Source organism: Tachyglossus aculeatus, chromosome 4 (genome assembly GCF_015852505.1).
Source record: "Tachyglossus aculeatus isolate mTacAcu1 chromosome 4, mTacAcu1.pri, whole genome shotgun sequence".
Classification (NCBI taxonomy): domain Eukaryota; kingdom Metazoa; phylum Chordata; class Mammalia; order Monotremata; family Tachyglossidae; genus Tachyglossus; species Tachyglossus aculeatus.
Window position 1 is genome coordinate 84,195,848 of NC_052069.1, and position 17,950 is coordinate 84,213,797.

The 17,950-nt window shown below is 40.4% G+C and overlaps 1 protein-coding gene across 2 annotated transcripts in view; it reads right to left on the reverse strand.

Moving 5' to 3' along the window:
• VPS13B (vacuolar protein sorting 13 homolog B) overlaps nt 1-17,950 on the reverse strand; it is a 1,018,523-nt gene that overhangs the window by 229,068 nt on the left and 771,505 nt on the right. For both annotated transcript variants that reach the window (XM_038744561.1, XM_038744562.1), the window contains exon 35: nt 9,756-10,160. In XM_038744561.1, the coding sequence (XP_038600489.1) occupies nt 9,756-10,160 (405 nt within the window). The remainder of the gene's footprint in view (nt 1-9,755; nt 10,161-17,950) is intronic.

A 17,950-nucleotide genomic window follows, 5' to 3' on the forward strand; every position in this document is an offset into this window, starting at 1 on the left:
CTTACAGTTTTCGGGAAGTTCTCTGATTAGCAAATGTACTCTGAATTCCATGAGAAAACCCCATTGTGAAAAACTCTAACCACTATATAATGTTAAATACAAACATACACTGAGAATAATGCTCCCACAATGGGGTAAAATAAGAAAATTCCACCTTTCGTAATTAGGCAGAGAACGAGTCTGTTTATTGTTATGTTGTACTCTCCCAGGCACTTAGTACAGTGCTCTGCACACAGTAAAGCTCAATAAATACAACTGAATGAATGAATGATTACCTGACCATTTCAAAAACTCTACCAGCCCTTGTACCTATTGTAAATGATTACGATAAGCTCTGAATACCATCAACAATCAATAAAATTTGAATGCTTACTGTGGGCAGAGGACTGAACAAAGCCCTCGGGAGAGTCCAATATAACAGAGTTGGCAGATACGTTCCCTGCCCGCAACAAGCTAGTAGGTAGAGAAGTCTGAAGAAGTGGTTATAACAGCGAGGAAAAGTGACCCTATCTTCATTCAGTAGTATTTATTGAACACTTACTGTATGCAGTATTTTATTTTGTTAGTATGTTTGGTTTTGTTCTCTGTCTCCCCCTTTTAGACTGTGAGCCCACTGTTGGGTAGGGACTGTCTCTAGATGTTGCCAACTTGTACTTCCCAAGCGCTTAGTACAGTGTTCTGCACACAGTAAGCACTCAATAAATACAACTGATTGACTGCAAAGCACTCTACTAAGCACTTGGAGATTGGGGGCAATGATCGATGATGTTGGGGGTGAAGGGAAGGAGGTGGTCAGCACAGAAGAGATACACAAGAGAGAAACAGAAAAATGCATATAGGCAGGAGTGTCTTCTAGACTGTGAGCCCGTTGTTGGGTAGGGACCATGTCTATATGTTGCCAACTTGTACATCCCAAGCGCTTAGTACAGTGCTCTGCACACAGTAAATGCTCAATAAATATGATTGAATGAATGAATGTCATTCCTCACCGGTCCCCCAACAAACAACAAAAGAAACCATTTATACAACTCACAAATACTTACAAAAATACAAAAAGAGGTGAAAGTCTGCGGCAGGAACAGACAGGAGTTATAGGAGCTAGTTAACAAAGAGAAACTGTGGGTGTCTCACCCTAGCCCTCAGCGTAATTGGCCACCGCTGCTGCTTTCACTGTCTGCTCCTCTAAGTTCCCACCAAGGCTGACCTAAACACAGCCCTCAGAGGCCGGAAGGAAAAGAAACTCCAAGGAGCAGTCGGTGAAGTGGAAACAGAGGCCTTGGCAGAGGTGGCAGTGGTTGAATCTGCATCAGCCGGCATTAAGCAGCATTGCCTGGTGGATACAGCACAGGTCTGGGAATCATTAGGTCCTGGGTTCTAATCCCGGCTCTGCTGCTTGTCTGCTGTGTGGCCTTGGGCAAGTCATTTCACTTCTCTGTGACTCAGTTACCTCATCTGCAAAATGGGAATTGAGACCACGAGCCCAGTATAATAGTAATAATAATAATGATGGCATTTGTTAAGCGCTTACTATGTGCAGAGCGCTGTTCTAAGCGCTGGGGAGGATACAAAGTGATCAGGTTGTCCCACGTAGGGCTCACAGCCTTAGTCCCCATTTTACAGATGAGGGAACTGAGGCCCAGAGAAGTTAAGTGACTTGCCCAAAGTCACACAGCTGACACTTGGCGGAGCCGGGATTTGAACCCATGACCTCTGACTCCAAAGCCCATGCTCTTTCCACTGAGCCACGCAGCTTCCCCATGCTGCCCTGTATGGGACAGGGACTGTGTCCAACCTGATTTACTTGTACCCTCGCCCCCAAGCGCTTAGTAGTGTCTGGCACATAGTAAATCCTTAATGAATAACACAATTATTATTACTTTACTTTTATATTCTCAACGCTGGTTGTCTGCTCTATTTCTGGGTTCTCTGCTGCAGTAGAACTGCAGCTTAAAGTCTCTAGACTGGAAGCTCATTGTGGGCAGGTAATGTGTCCATTTATTGTTGTACTGTACTCTCCCAAGCGCTTAGTTCAATGCTCCGTGAACAGTAAGAGCTCAATAAATATGACTGATTGACTGACTGCTGCTGACTTACGCTACTGCTCAAAGCAAGACACTTGGGTCCCACTAACCGTTTTCAGAGCGGCAGGAAAGGCGTGAATTTGGGGATTGGCCAGTCAATACAGGATATCTGCTCACTTTCAGTCCATTACAAGATTCAGCTACAAGAAAAAACACAGCATACTGTCTAGTGCAGATTGCAGAAGTCTGAAAGGCCAGAGACCTAAATTCTAAGGTTCTGAGCCCAATTTGACCAAATGACCTCCTGAGGGATTTTGAAGCACAGATTCCTTACGTACAAAATGGTGATAACGTATTTTCCTGCAGGCACTTCACAGGGAGGTTCTGAGGACAAAACGAAGTAATACAAAAAAAAATGAGGGAGCTGAACAAATTGAAAGTATGAGTATTACTTGGATCACATATTTTCTACTATCAGTGTCTCTCGAGCCTTTGTTTTGTAGCTCAAGAGAAGGCATCCTTTTGGCTTCATGTGGCATATTTCAACTAGAGTTATGCATTATGTTCAATCAGAGCACTGTACTAAGTGCCTGGGAGAGTACAATAAAAAACAGAGGCTGGAGTTGTGTTTGTGGCTCTCAAGGAGTTCACAGTCTAGAGGATTATGACTGTCAGTAACAGTATTCACTATGTATCACAGTGGGAGAAGCGAGACTTAGTGGAAAGAGCACGGGCTTGGGAGTCGGAGGACGTGAGTTCTAATCCCGGCTCTAGCACTTGTCTGCTGGGTGACCTTGGGCAGGCCACAACTTCTCTGTGCCTCAGTTCCCTCATCTGTAAAATGGGGGTTAAGACTGTGAGCGCCATATGGGACCATCTGATCACCTTGAATCTACCCCAGTGCTTAGAAGCGTACTTGGCACATAGTAAGACCTTAACAAATACCATTATTATTATTAATATTAATCTTGTGACCGCAGAAATCAACATTTCCATACTTCCCAACACAAACGGGTCTTCTGCAAGGAGAGGTCAAAGGAAGTGCACTGCAGCCTCAAGAACCTACATTTATATAACAAAGGGACAGTTCCCATCTTAGCGGAGGTGATATTGGAGACTGTTTTGAATAAACTTTCAGGAATCTGACTCTGTTCCATTTGGATCCCATCCAGTTTGTAGAGGCTCCTAATCGAATCTCTGGATGCAACTTAAGTTTTAAGCGATGGCGCACATTCAGAAAATGTTTTCGTTCTTCAGGCAGAAAACTACAGTTAATTTGTAATTGAAGGGGGGAAGAAAATGGACATGCCAGTTCATCAGTAGCAACTCTGAACTCTGTTATAAAGTATCGGTAGGGAATCTGATCAGGATTAATAGGGGTACTCAGGCCTGGGATTAGGTGGTGTCTTGTTTCATGGAGTTTAGGCCATCTGCTCTTCCCTCCTACATTTTACTTCTGCAAAACTATAAACGCACCTCCACCTCGGGGACTATAGAAAGGCATTAGAATTCTTCTGCTTTTCATTATCACAAGATTCAGTAACTCATTTCATTGTCAGGATAATCCCCTTTTACTCTTTCTTTTGCGCTTGCAGGGTATGCCAAAATGACAAATAAAATCCCAGATGTTACAGACCTGATGAGGTCTTCACCTTTCTTGAGTGTTGGGTTTAAGCTACTTGGGACATAGCGTCAAAACTGACAGGACTCCGATGCCCACACCCAATATTCGTTAAGGTTTGTTCGTGATTTGAATAGCTGTCTACAAGCCACACTTCCACCTCAATCCTCAGTGGCCATTTAAACCTTTAGATTGTCCTCTGGCTTTTTTCTGACAAAGACTTAATTTCCTATTGTTCAAGTGTTGGAAAGAGCCGATATTTCTTCCTGAAAGTTAACAAAGGTCTTTCGGGTGTTGTAAATGGTTTGTTATTGCTGCATATTATTTTAGGTAGTCATATCTAATTTAATGTTTTATTTCCCCTCAGACTAACTTGCATCTCCACAGCATCCAAAAGCTATGACAACGCCTTAGCAGAGTTTTCTCAAGAGAGCCAGTTAGCTATGGTATGAAAAGTCTGAGCTCTGTGTCACACTAATTAATAGCCCGATTTTATTTTTTTGATACACATAAAAGACGATTTTAAGCCCTTTATATATGTATTTTTTTAACTGGTCCTGGATTCAGTTAACATGATGATAGACATTTTTCACATGAGAAATTACGTGGTAAACGTTTTTCACTTTTTTTGTTTACATGCAAAGATAAGTACATCTGGACAACAGAGCATGGCGTAGTGAAAGTTATTTAAACCACAGCTCTTTCCCTAAGACGAACTCGACCTACTGCTTTCTGCAGTAGATGAAAAGCCCCTTACCCAAAGGCCAAGAGGGTGGATTCTTCTAGTTTTTCCCAGCCTTGATTAGGATGCTGCCATCCTGAGATGGGAGAATGAGATTTCACCAAGAACTAGACTGTAGGCTCACTGTGGGCAGGGAAAGGCACTGCTTATTGTTCTACGTTCCTCAGCACTCAGTACAGCGCTCTGCACACAGTAAGTGCTTAAAAATACAACTGAATGAATGAATGAATGAATGAACTTTCGGGTCTGCAACAAGCTCATCGAACACTTTCCCTTTCTTGCGCACATAGGAGCTACCAACATAACGAAAATGGTCAGTTAACTGCCATTTTACAGCACTAAACTTTGCAATAATAATAATAATGATGATAATAGTGGTATTTGTTACATGCTTACTATGTGCCAAACACCATACTAAGCACTGGGGTAGATACAAGGCCATCAGGTCCAACATGGGGCTCAGCTCTAAGTGGGAGGGAGAACAGGTATTGAATTCCCATTTTACAGATGAGGAAACTGAGGCACAGAGATGTTAAGTGGTTTGCCCGAAGGCATACAGCAGACATAATAATAATAATAATGATAATAATAATGATGTTGGCATCTGTTAAGCACATACTATGTGCCAAGCACTGTTCTAAGCACTGGGGTAGATACAAGATAATCAGATGGTCCCACATGGGGCTCACGGTCTTCATCCCTATTTTACAGATGAGGGAACTGAGGCCCAGAGAAGTTAAGTGACTTGCCCAAGGTCACACAGCTGATGAGTGGAAGAGCTGGGATTAGAACCCACAACCTGTGACTCCCAAGCCCGGGCTCTTTCCACTAAGCCACATGCTGCTTCTCTCAGACATGTGGTGGAGCTGGGATAAGAACAAGTCCTCTGACTTGTGCTGTGCTCATTCCATTAGGCCTTTCATTTCCCCAGTCCATGGAGTAGCTCCCTGAAGGAGCCAAGTTTCATAGAGAAGCAGCGTGGCTCAGTGGAAAAGAGCCCGGGCTTTGGAGTCAGAGGTCATGGGTTCAAATCCCGGCTCCGCCCATTGTCAGCTGTGTGACTTTGGGCAAGTCACTTCACTTCTCTGGGCCTCAGTTACCTCATCTGTGAAATGAGGATGAAGAGTGTGAGCTCCACGGGGGACAACCTGATCACCTTGTATCCTCCCCAGCGCTTAGAACAGTGCTTTGCACATAGTAAGCACTTAACAAATACCAAAATTATTATTATTATTATTATAATGACAAGGGCCAGTAAGCCCAAGATGTCACCCAGCTGCTCATATCTTCTGGGTGGGTTTCCCTTGCAGCTGGGCCTCCAGTTCACAAATTTCATCTAGGCATTTATGGCTGTATAATCTCATCATCAACATCATCATCATCAATCGTATTTATGGAGCGCTTACTATGTGCAGAGCACTGTACTAAGTGCTTGGGAAGTACAAATTGGCAACATATAGAGACAGTCCCTACCCAACAGTGGGCTCACAGTCTAAAAGACTGTGGCTCCAAAATGGGTGATTTCAAACTAGTTCCAAACTAGTTCCAAATACTACTATTTTTACCTTTTGGTCACAGGTTGAGGAGTAGTGTGGCCTAGTGGAAAGAGCATGAGCCTGAGGGTCAGGGGATCTGGGTTCTAATCCCTCTTCTGCCACCTGACTGCTGGATGACGATGGGCAAGTCACTTAACTTCTGTTACTCAGTTTCCTCATTTGTAAAATATGGATTAAATACCAGTTCCCCTTCCCTCGAAGACTCTGAGCCTCACGTGGGATAGGGATTAGATTCGACCTACTTATTTCATATTTACCCCGCTGTTTTGTATGATGTGTCTTGGCACAAAATTACTGTTTAACAAATACTATTATTATTGTCACTTGGTGTGATCATGCAACTCTTTAATCTGAACTGGACTAGAATCTTTCCAAAAATTGTCCACTGAAATGTTTACTAAATTAAAATTAAGGCTTAATAACACAATCATAGACATCTAGGAAGTACAGTACATAAACTTGTATACTATTAAGCGTTGCCTCAACTAGAACCAGAACACGAATGCCACTTAGTTAGAATGAATGCATTCTAGCAGAAATAAGACAGTAGCATTCTAAAAAATCGCTGCTGCATTAGAACTTCAAGAGGAAAATAGCAAAAAAAAAAAAATCCCCTTGAAAGTGTCATCATTTTACAATCAAAAGAAGCAGGAAGTTAAGAAGAATAAAACTGAGTTGTATCATCAAGCATTCAATTTTCTTCTGCTAGAAAGGGCTACAAAATTCCAAATCCATCAGCCACAGCACTTAACTTTTTAAAGTTTCATTAAATTTACATATATATATGTGTGTATTATATGTATATTATACTTATGTATATATGTATTTTATATATATATAATAGTACCCACATCTAAATATACAGCTCCCTCCCTCCACCCTCAACACCCACATAATGCAACTGGAGGCTTTTAGGCCTTTTTTATTGCAAATATCTTGAGGGAAAATGACTTTCCCTTCCTTCTGCCCCCTTGAGCTCATGACTGCTTGTTAACTTAAAGATAAAAAAATAATGTCATGAGGCAAGGTCAAAGCTTTTCTTGTACCCTCCATAAATGAGGAAACATGCTTCCAACACATTCCCATTTGTGTTTTCCTAAATAATACTTAGCACACAAGATTCCTCCGGCATTACAAATCAATTTCAGCTCCTAAATTAAAACTCATCTGGAAGACGGTCGTTTATGCTGTTTATATAACATTGTCACATAAAATGTGTAAAAAAACATATTTCACCAAAAATAGCTTGCGTAAGTAAGGGATTAGAGTAGTTTCGGCTATAATTGTTCCTTTGTAGTTTTTTCCATGATGTTTTTGCACAGTGCTTTCTGACTGTGTTTATTAAAGTCAGCACATCAAAAAGGATCAAAGCGAAAGCGAGTGAGAACCAAAGAAACCCCAAGTGTGTTGTCTCATTGGGGAGTTATGCAGATTCAAGTAAACAAGTGCAAATTGTTGAGGTTTTAATGAACATTTTCTACAATTATTTTATCTTAAGTCATTCTATACAGTAACATCTGTACAGCAGATGGCTATACTGTACAAAAGCCACGCTCCTTTCCCTCTCTCTATTTTAGCAGTACATCTGAGATGACTACTTTTGTCACTGTGCTCAATTTGGTTCAGCAAATAATTTGTACAGTGCAGCTGCTACAGATGGCCATACTGGTCATATGACTAAAATCAAAGGCACGGTGAAGGATTTGTGTTTTAGTTTCAAAATGTAAAAAAAAAAGGTATAACTAGAAAAGGTTTCAGACAAATTCAGAACTCTAACATTTTAAAAAAAGTACTCCAAGCCCTCAAAAATCTATTGGTAACTGACCTACTGCATTTTTCAGCACCTTATCTTCAACAATACTTAAGTATTTTGAATCATTTTATTAGCACTTATAATGCAAGGCCTTTCAAAAAACTAAGGAGCACCCCGCAGTGCGTGTATGTTTCCTAAAACTTTTCATATTTCAACTTTAGTCCTGGCTTAAATCTAAATCCTTAAAATTACATAATATTTACTCAGTTACAATTATTCACATGAGTTTTTAGCGACAATCAGTACTTAATTTATTATCCAGCTGAAGGACAATTTTTTCTTCTAAGAATTTTCCTTTTTAAAAGCATATGGATGGAATGACGGATTTTTACTTAAACAGTGCTCTTTACTTTCTGATAGGAAACTGTTTCATACTGAATGAGAAAATCTCATTTTGCTTGGATTTATCATTGAATTTACTTTATTTAAAATGCTTCCTAAGAAATAAGCATTATAAATTTGTTTTGCAAAATGGGTTAAACTTTAAAACCATACTCTCTCTACCTGCATCGAGGTAGACTGAGAAATATAACTGCAAGAAGCAACAGGTTTCTAGAACTTAAACTGTACTTCAAGGAATGCTTTTTTCTAGTAGCAGGAAAATCTGAAGGGAATCACAGGATGAATCTGGCAACTTTCTGTCTACAACCAAAAAAGAATTTTATGGACCCTGTTAGGTAGCGAGGACAATGGCAAGCTTGAAATAGTAAAGGAAAATTAGGATTTTTTAAAAATTGCTCAGAATTATGAACAGTGAATTTAAACAACTCTAACTCAGTTTGAGTCTTAATTTTCCCCTGCTAAGATTAAAAATACAACTGAAAAAATGTGGAATGAGTCCACTCCTCCTGCCTGTACTACAATTTATTTACGGGTAAATTGAGAACTTCATCCTCCAATGTTTCAGTCTTTCCTGTCCCTTGAACCTTACATATTTCATTTTTAACTTAAAAAATAATAAAGGTACTGCCTTTAGCTGGCAGGGCCACAATCATTTCTGATGAGAAAGCTATAAATCACCTTCCTTGGCTTGAAACCCACATTTCTCAGCCACTAACCATTTTCCTTTATCTCTTAAATGGTGGCACCAACTGGTTAGATCTGGCTAATTCCCAGTTAGTGTTGATATAGCCCATGATTTTTAGGAACCAACTAATCAAACATAACCACAAGGCAAGTGGCTGACTCTCAAGCCCTCCCATCCAAATAAACTGCTTGCCCTTTCACTTACAATCCTTTGGTGTGAAATTCCTGGCAACCTGCCCTGAATTTTTACGGTAGCAAAAAAGAAGTTTATGTGATTAAAAACTGCATTCTCACCTGTGACCCTCTCTCCTGCTCATGAAAAACTGCAGAAAACTCAAGCCTTCATGCCTGGGCCTCAGAAGAAGAAAAATAACTTTTTGCCACAAGGAGGAAAGAAAGATTTGAGGCTTTTGTGGTGGAAACAGTTTGCAACCTTATTACTCTACCACCCCATTCATTATGAAGGTTCCTAATTCCTTAATGTGCTATTTTGGGGCATCAATCCAGGCCTTTCCTGACAGGAGGCTTGTCTAGAATGGAGCTGTAACACTTTCAAATGGTCCTTAGAAACTTTTGCTTGATCCTAGTTTCCAACTAAAACTCACCAAGCATATCTGTCACTACTATAGGTTGTGTTTAAACACCCTGATCCGTAAGATGTAAAATTAGATCAACCCACCAGAAAGATGGGGATGTTGTTTTCAAGCATATCTTGGAAATTTGCCTTTAAGAGATTCATTTTGTAGTTGCTGAGGTTACTGAGCTCAGTGATTCACTCCCAATTATCTAAGAGCCCCTTCAAAAAAGCAAAACAGAAATCCTCAGTTCTCATGACAGTTCCTATTCAGTGCGTAGTATTTTAACACTATCGCTCCTATTTTCGACTTCTAAATGAAATGATCTGAAAAACAATTGTGCGTGATTAGCATGAAACTTTCAGGACTATTTTAATACACGTACGATTGAGACAACTTACCAGGTGTTCTTTGTTCTGTCTTGACATTTAAGCTTCCATCGAGGGTTGATAAAGATGCTAACAGGCATGGTTTATTAGGGTGTGGGATGGTTTCCATGGAGACCACTATCTGAGCAGTGTGGATAGAAATCTTTTGAAAGCAGGAAACTGCTCTCCACATGTTTTCTTGGACTGGAACCTTTTGCCCCCCATCAGCGTGTGCTGCAGCAACAGGCAGGTCTCCACTGTGGACTCGGGATGCTGAGACTTCAACTCTGTTTAGTAGTTCATCTGATGAAGTCGTCTCCGTGCTGCTCTCGGAATCATTCGTGATTGTGATCTTCTTCAGAAAATGGTTTATCTGATCTAGTTTGACAAAACTCAGGTTTGCTTTCAAAGGCTTTGAGATATCCAAATTTATGTCTGCTGCAGAAGTTTAAAAAGACAAGACAATTAGTGATGTTGTCCTACTGGATAGGAGATATTGTGCTAACTTGGCTTAAATGGCAATTTTTTTATAATGCACATCACAGACGACATTGTTATATGAAAGGTCTCTTCTGAAGTACGCTGCCTAACATGAGTGATGTCTAACGGAAAAGCCATTCTGTTTCATTCCATGCCTTCAAATGGAATTGATAGAAAAAGGAGGTCATTTTAAAGTTTGGAGCTTTGTGGACCTAGAAATGTTGCAAAACTGTGGACTAAAAAAAGGTCTGTAAGCTAAAATAAGGACTCTATACTGGAGGCTCATTGTAGGTAGGGAATGTGCTCTGCACATAGTAAGCGCTTAACAAATGCCGTCATTATTATTATTATACTGCAATAGTAATAATTAGTAAGAGTGGTATTTGATAAGTGCTTACTATGTACCAAACACTGCACTAAGCGCTGGGGTAGATACAGGCAAATACTCTCCCAAGAACTTAGGACAGTGCTCTGCATACAGTAAATGCTCAGTAAATATGACTAACAGATTGACATTCAAATAGAATTACCAAACCTTAGTTTAACACTTTTACATCTGGATTTGGGAACTAGTTGATGCACAAAATGAGAACAGGAAAAACTGGAATGATATATAAGAGCACAAGAATTGGTCTAGCTCTATGCAGAAGCATTTTTTCATTAGTGCAGAAATATGAGGCTAGTACAAAGCAGTTTTCTGCTAGAAAGCATCCAACTTGTCACTTTCCCTAGACTCTTCAGCTCTTGTGACTGGAGAGAAGCTGCATGGCCTAGTGGAAAGAGCCCAAGCCTGGGAATCAGAAGGACCTGGGTTCTAATCCTGGTTCTGCCACTTAATAATAATAATAATAATAATGGCATTTATTAAGCACTTACTATGTGCAAAGCACTGTTCTAAGTGCTGGGGAGGTTACAAGGTGATCAGGTTGTCCCACAGAGGGCTCACAGTCTTAATCCCCATTTTACAGATGAGGGAACTGAGACTCAGAGAAGTTAAGTGACTTGCCCAAAGTCACATAGCTGACAAGTGGCGGAGCTGGGATTTGAACCCATGACCTCTGACTCCAAATAATAATAATAATGATGGCATTTGTTAAGTATTTACTACGTGCAAAGCACTGTTCTAAGCGCTGGGGAGGATACAAGGTGATCAGGTTGTTCCACGTGGGGCTCACAGTCTTCATCCCCATTTACAGATGAGGTAACTGAGGCACAGAGAAGTGAAGTGACTTGCCCAAAGTCACATAGCTGACAATTGGCAGAGCTGGGATTTGAACCCATGACCTCTGACTCCCAAGCCCATGCTCTTTCCACTGAGCCACGCTGCTTCTCTACATTTCTCTACACTTGTCGGCTGTGTGACCGTCAGCAAGTCACTTGACTTCTTTGTGCCTCAGTTACCTCACCTGTAAAATGGGGCTTAAAGCCATGAGCCAAAGATGCCCTAGTTTTCTCATCTGTAAAATGGGGACATAGACTTTGTCCAACCTGATTATCTTGTATTGACCCCAGCACTTAATACAGTGCCTGGCACCTTGTAAGCGCTTAACAAATATCAAAAAAGGAGAACATTAGAAAAAAGACGAGGCTACTCCTTTGCTGTCTTCCCAACCTTCACCCTCAGTCCACACTTTACTCTGCTACCTGAGTTATTTTTCTCAAATATCGTTTTTTACATATGTCCCCACTCCTCAAACATCCATCAATGGTTAGTCATTCCTTTCCACATATCATGCAAAAACGCCTGTCTAGAAATACTAAGGCACTCAAACAGTTGTCTCACTTCTACTCTCCCACTTGCATCCCACTTTTGCTTCTTTGTTCTTCTCAGGCTAACCTACTCATCATGCCTCATTCTCATCTTTCCTTCTGCTGATCTGCTCATGCCCTGTTTCCCCACTTGAAACACCTTCCCTGGCTTTCACATCTGACAGACAACTGTTCTCTCCATAGTCACAGGCCTTCTGAAATCACACATTATCCTTCACTCCTCTCTCTAATTCAACCTACATAGTCCATCTGTTAAGAAATCCTGTCATTTCTACCTTCATAAAATCGTTACAATCTACCCTTTCCTTGCCATCCTAACTGATTCTACACTGATCAAAGCACTTATATCCTGCCTCTTCACTGACCATCCTACCTCCAGTCTCTCCCCACTGCAGTTCATACTTCATTCTCCTGCCCAGATCATTTTCTAAAAGAACATTCAGTTCACATTTAGCCCCTTCTCAAGAATCTCCAGAGGTTGCCTATCCTCTGAGCAGTGTGGCTCAGTGGAGAAGAGCCCGGGCTTTGGAGTCAGAGGTCAAGGGTTCAAATCCCGGCTCCCCCACATGTCTGCTGTGTGACCTTGAGCAAGTCACTTAACTTCTCTGAGCCTCAGTTACTTCATCTGTAAAATGGGGATTAAGACTGTGAGCCCCATGTGGGACAACCTGATCACCTTGTATCCACCCCCAGCGCTTAGAACAGTGCTCTGCACATAGTAAGCGCTTAACAAATGCCATTATTATTATTATTATTATTATTATCCACCTCCCCATCAAACAGAAACTCCTTACCACCAACTTTAAAGCACTCAATCAGCTTGTCCCCCTCCTACCTTGCCTCACTGATTTCCTACTGCAACCCAGCCTGCATGCTTCGCTCCTCCAATGCCAACCTACTTATTATACCTCAATCCCATCTATCTTGCAGGCAACTTATTGCCCAAATCACCCCTCTGGAACTCCCTCCCCCTTCATGTACATCAGGACCACCCCCTCATCATCCTCAGTGCCTCATTAAAATCTCATGTTCTCCTAAAGGTGTTCCCTGCCTAAGTCCTCACTTCTCCCACTCCAATCTGCTTTTTGTGTTGCCTATATACTTGGATCTTACCCTTTAAGCACTTGATATTCACCCCACCCTCAGCCTTACAGAACTTATGCTCATAGCCATAATTTATTTAATGCCTGTAAACTCCTGGTGGGCAGAGAACATATCTACCAACTCTGTTACATTGCACTCTCCCAAGCGCTTAGTACAGTGCTCTACACTCAGTAAGCACCACTGATGGATTGAATGAGTCCTTCCCTAATGAATTTCTAATCTCACCAACTTTACATTCCCCAGCTGTCATTTCAGTTCTGCACCACCTAAAACACGGAAGTATGCTCATCCCCTGTCCACTTATGACCATCTTTATACTCATTTTCCTTCTATTTGTGATTTATTTTAGTATCAATTTCCCTCCTCGTAAGTTCCCTGAGGGCAAGAATTATTACTATTATATTAATCATACTTATTGAGCACTTACCTTGTGCAAAGCACTGCATTAAGCACTTGGGAGAGTACAATACAACATCAGACACATTCCTTGCCCACAATGTGATCACAGTTTAGCATGGGAGGCAGACATTAATATAAATAAATAAATAATAAGTAAATTACAGATATATAGAGGTATATATCTGTTTATAGAATCACTTCTATTGATTGTATTTTATTCTTTCCAGCAGCTAGAACAGTGTCCTGTACCTAGTAAGCTAATTCAATAAATACTGATTGATTTGAGTGGAGGCTTCGCGAAGACAGACATGCCAAGAGAAAAATTAGAGAACAGAAAAGTGCCCTGCATGTGGCAAACTATCAGTTCAGTTTGTTAGGAACTATTTTTATGGGCACTCAGTTTTGAATGGATTGCTGGTGGTCTTGTTTTGTTTTGTTGTCTGTCTCCCCCCTTCTAGACTGTGAGCCCGTTAGGTAGGGATTGTCTCTATTTGTTGCCAAATTGTACTTTTCAAGAGCTTAGTACAGTGCTCTGCATAGTGTAAGCGCTCAATAAATACTACTGAATGAATGAATACGAAGCACTTAACTACCATTAACAACAACAACATCTGATGTATCAGTTGCACCCATAAATATGGGTTAGTTTCACCTTTAATGGTTTTATCTTCAAAAATGAAGAACAGCTATATATACCACTAGGCATTTCCTTTCATAAGCACAAAATTCACCCAGAGACAATAAAAAGCTTCACCAAATATAGGAAGAGTCCGAACTCAACTAAATACATCACTTCATCATTTTCTAAAGTAAAGTGACGTGTGTTCCTCAACAAAATCTTTGTCACACTTAATAACTTAATAAATTTATATTAAAATTATTATTGCCTAGTGAATCCACCCACTCAAAATTTGCAGAAAATCGAAGATATCACTGCAAATATTTTAACAGTGTCATAATGACAGAAAGATTATTTTTATAACTAGGAAAAGGTTATGCAACAATTTTGGCACATTAAGACAAAAAAACATAAAAATTGAGCAATCTACATGACTTTTGCCTTGTTTTACAATTTGTATTTACATCATTGAAGAAACTTTTTATCATTAGCACTAAGACAAATGCGCTTCAATAGTGGAAGCCCTCCAAAATAAACACATGGGGTGTGCTTTTTAATATAGGACTGAAATATTAAATATAATTCTGTTGAAATGCAACTGGATAAGGCACTGTATACAGGTAGCAGCTGTTACTTTTCTCAACTGTAAGAATACAGTGTTTTAGTATGAAGAATGAGCATTTTCCTTCAATCCTAATTTAATTCATTTAGAATGGACTGCTTGCAAAGCCTGGACTTGAGGAATAGCCTGTAATAGAGAACATGATATAAAACTATTTTCTCCCAGCTGAATCATCTACTTTCCTGTTGCTCTGTTTCTCTCACCATACAGATTTTGTGTCCTTAGGTCACCACCTAAATCCACGCCTGTCAATTATTAGTTTCTAATTCCCCGTCAAAACTTTCTGAGCAGCTACCAGGAAATGGAATGATCAAATGACTACTGAGTGAAAAGGAGATTAGACAAATATAAATAAATTACACTTATTTTGTGCTCCCACAGTACCATAAGATGACTTAACAGTGAAAGGAAAGGAATCATACTGCAATAATGAAATCAGAGCAGGAGTTCAGGTCCCAGAGGTGAATCCATTGAGTTTATGTACACCTTGTGGGGGAACAAAAATCAACTGGAAAATTTCCCTGCTCACTGCTTCCAGTAATTTTCCCATTTAAAATGTTCCAACTTCACTTGACCCATTAGTCACCATATTACTTACATACATGATGCCTTCTGAAATATCTTACCCCAAACCCAATGGATTGAATATGGCCTGTTAGAAACAAATCATAACACTTAGGAAAGAAAATTCCTAGGAACTATACTTAAGTCACATTTCAGAGAATTTCTTCCTTGGGAATTCATTAGCAAATGAAAAAAATACATTTCAAACCAACAAGGTTTGCTAATTTATATCCTAGGAAGGTGGGTTGGTTTTTTGTTTGTTTTTTGGGGGGTTATTTTTTAACTGTTAGGCACTTACTAGGTGCCAGACACTGTATTAAGCACTGCGGCAGGTATAAGATAATCAGGTTGGACACAGTCCCTGTCCCACATGGGGCTCACAGTCTTTATCCCTATTTGACAGATGAGGTAACTGAGGCACAGAGACATCCAGTGACTTGCCCAAAATCACACAACAGACAAGCAGCTGAGCCGGGTTGAATCCCAGGCCTGTGCTCTTCCCATTAAGCTACACTGCTTCCTGTGACAGAATTTTTTAAAAAAACAGTGAGGGTGATTTTTATTTCATAAATTAGGATGATGCATGATAAACAATTGGGAAATCTGTCAACAAGCATAATTAGAAGGTGCCAATTACTGTTCTTGGTTAGGGTATTGGCATATTTTCTCCTCCTATTTTGCATCAAAAAGACTTCTGCTTGACTGTTCTTTAAAATAATTTGGATACAAACACCTGAGATAGTTGGTCTGATCTAAGTGGTGATGGGAGATCATTCCAATATGACCTGCTGAAATGATTTAAGGGGCATGGACCAACACAAAGGATTTTGGATTACATCTGGGTTAGTTCTCTTGGGGAGAGAGTAAAAGAATCAAGGTGGAGGTGCTTCTTTTCTTGATTATTACTAATAGAGAATAATAGAGGCAGTTGGAAACCCTCAAGGAAATAGTCAAACTGATCGTATTCCAGATGCTAAAGGAAAGGAATAGTGTTTGGCGAGATGAAGAAAATGCTGGAAATCACTTATGAACTTATTTATACACATCTTCAGAACTTTTGTATACATGCATATTTGTACACTCAATTAAATATTTTGACCACTGTAGAGGTGAATATTTTTATATCCAGCTTTCCTGAGTCCCCCCCACAGAGCCTGGTCTTGGTATCAGTTAGTGATGTTAATATTAATAATAGTGGTATTTGTAAAGCGCTTGCTGTGTGCTAAGTACTATACTAATCGCTGGGGTAGATACAAGATAATCACGTTCCTCCTTTGGCTAACAGTCTAAGTGGGAGGGGGAAGAGATATTGAATTCCCATTTTTGCAGATGAAGGAACTGAGGCACAGAGAAGTTAAATAGCTTTGCCTAAGGTCACATGGAAGACAGGTAGTGGAGCTGGGATTAGATTCCAGGTCCTCTACTCCCAGGCCCACTTTCCATTAGGCCACACGGTTCCTCCAGTTTTGATTAATATCTTGGTTGTTGGCTTGGACAAATGTATCAAGAACATACCCACACTCAAATGGAAGGGATTCTATATCTCAGAAGGCATGAATATAATTCAAAGTTACCTTGGAAAATGAGAAAATAGCTTTTCTGAAAAGGGAGACAATTCAATAGGTGTGCGGAAAAAAAATATCACAAATGTAAGAGTGGCTAAATACTCAAAAACGTTGGAAGAAGACTGTGGGGTAGAGTTATCAGAAGTCAAATATGTGAAATCAAAGGTATACTTCTTTCCCTGCACTGATCAGCCCCTTATTATCCTTTGGCAAAAATATTCTATCCTGTTGCTCTCCATGTCCACTTGGGCCAACAGGAGAAAATGGGCTTAAGTTAAAGGGAGAGACAATGTAAGGCTTTAAAGAACCTATCCTTGCTTATTAGAAAGACGTATCATTGGCGTGAGCTTCCAAAGGAGGTTGCGGGATTTCCAACCCTGAGCAGCTTGCAGAAAGATGAGACAACCACCATCCAGTCTGGACCTCACGAGGTCCTTCTCAAGTCTATGATTCACTCTCAAGAAGGAACTGGAAATAAATTGATCTCAGCTTTGCAGAGGAAACAACAGCCACACAACATTTGGAAAGTAACTGCATTACAGACACATATTTATTTTTTTATTTGGCTGAGGGGCGTCAGAATGGTTGTCTGCCGCAAATTACCTCACAGTAAGTACCCACTTCATGGAAATATATTCGACTTTCCTAACCCACAACCAATGAGGCGGTTGGGAGCTGCTCAGCAGACACTGTGTGCCCATACCAGGGCTGGTAATCATCCACTTTTGCCAGGAGAAAGGGCTCATCATTCCCAGCCTCCCTCAGCCCCTTTCTCCTGTTCATTTACTACCTCTTCTGTACCCTTCTCCTACAGTTATCGCCCAGGCTTTGTTTCTGGTAGCATCTCCTGAATGTCTTATAAATATATATATTTCATTATGGTATTTATGGTATTACCATACCATACTATAGTATGGTAAATAAGAGCTTATTATGTGCCAGGCACTATACTAATTGCAGGTTAGCTACAAGCAAATCAAGTTGGATACAGTGTCCATGTCCCCTATGGGTCTCACAGTCTTAATCCCCAATTTACAGATAACTGAGACCCAGAGAAGTGAAGTGACTTGCCCAAGGTCATGTAACAAAGTGGCAGAGCCGGAAT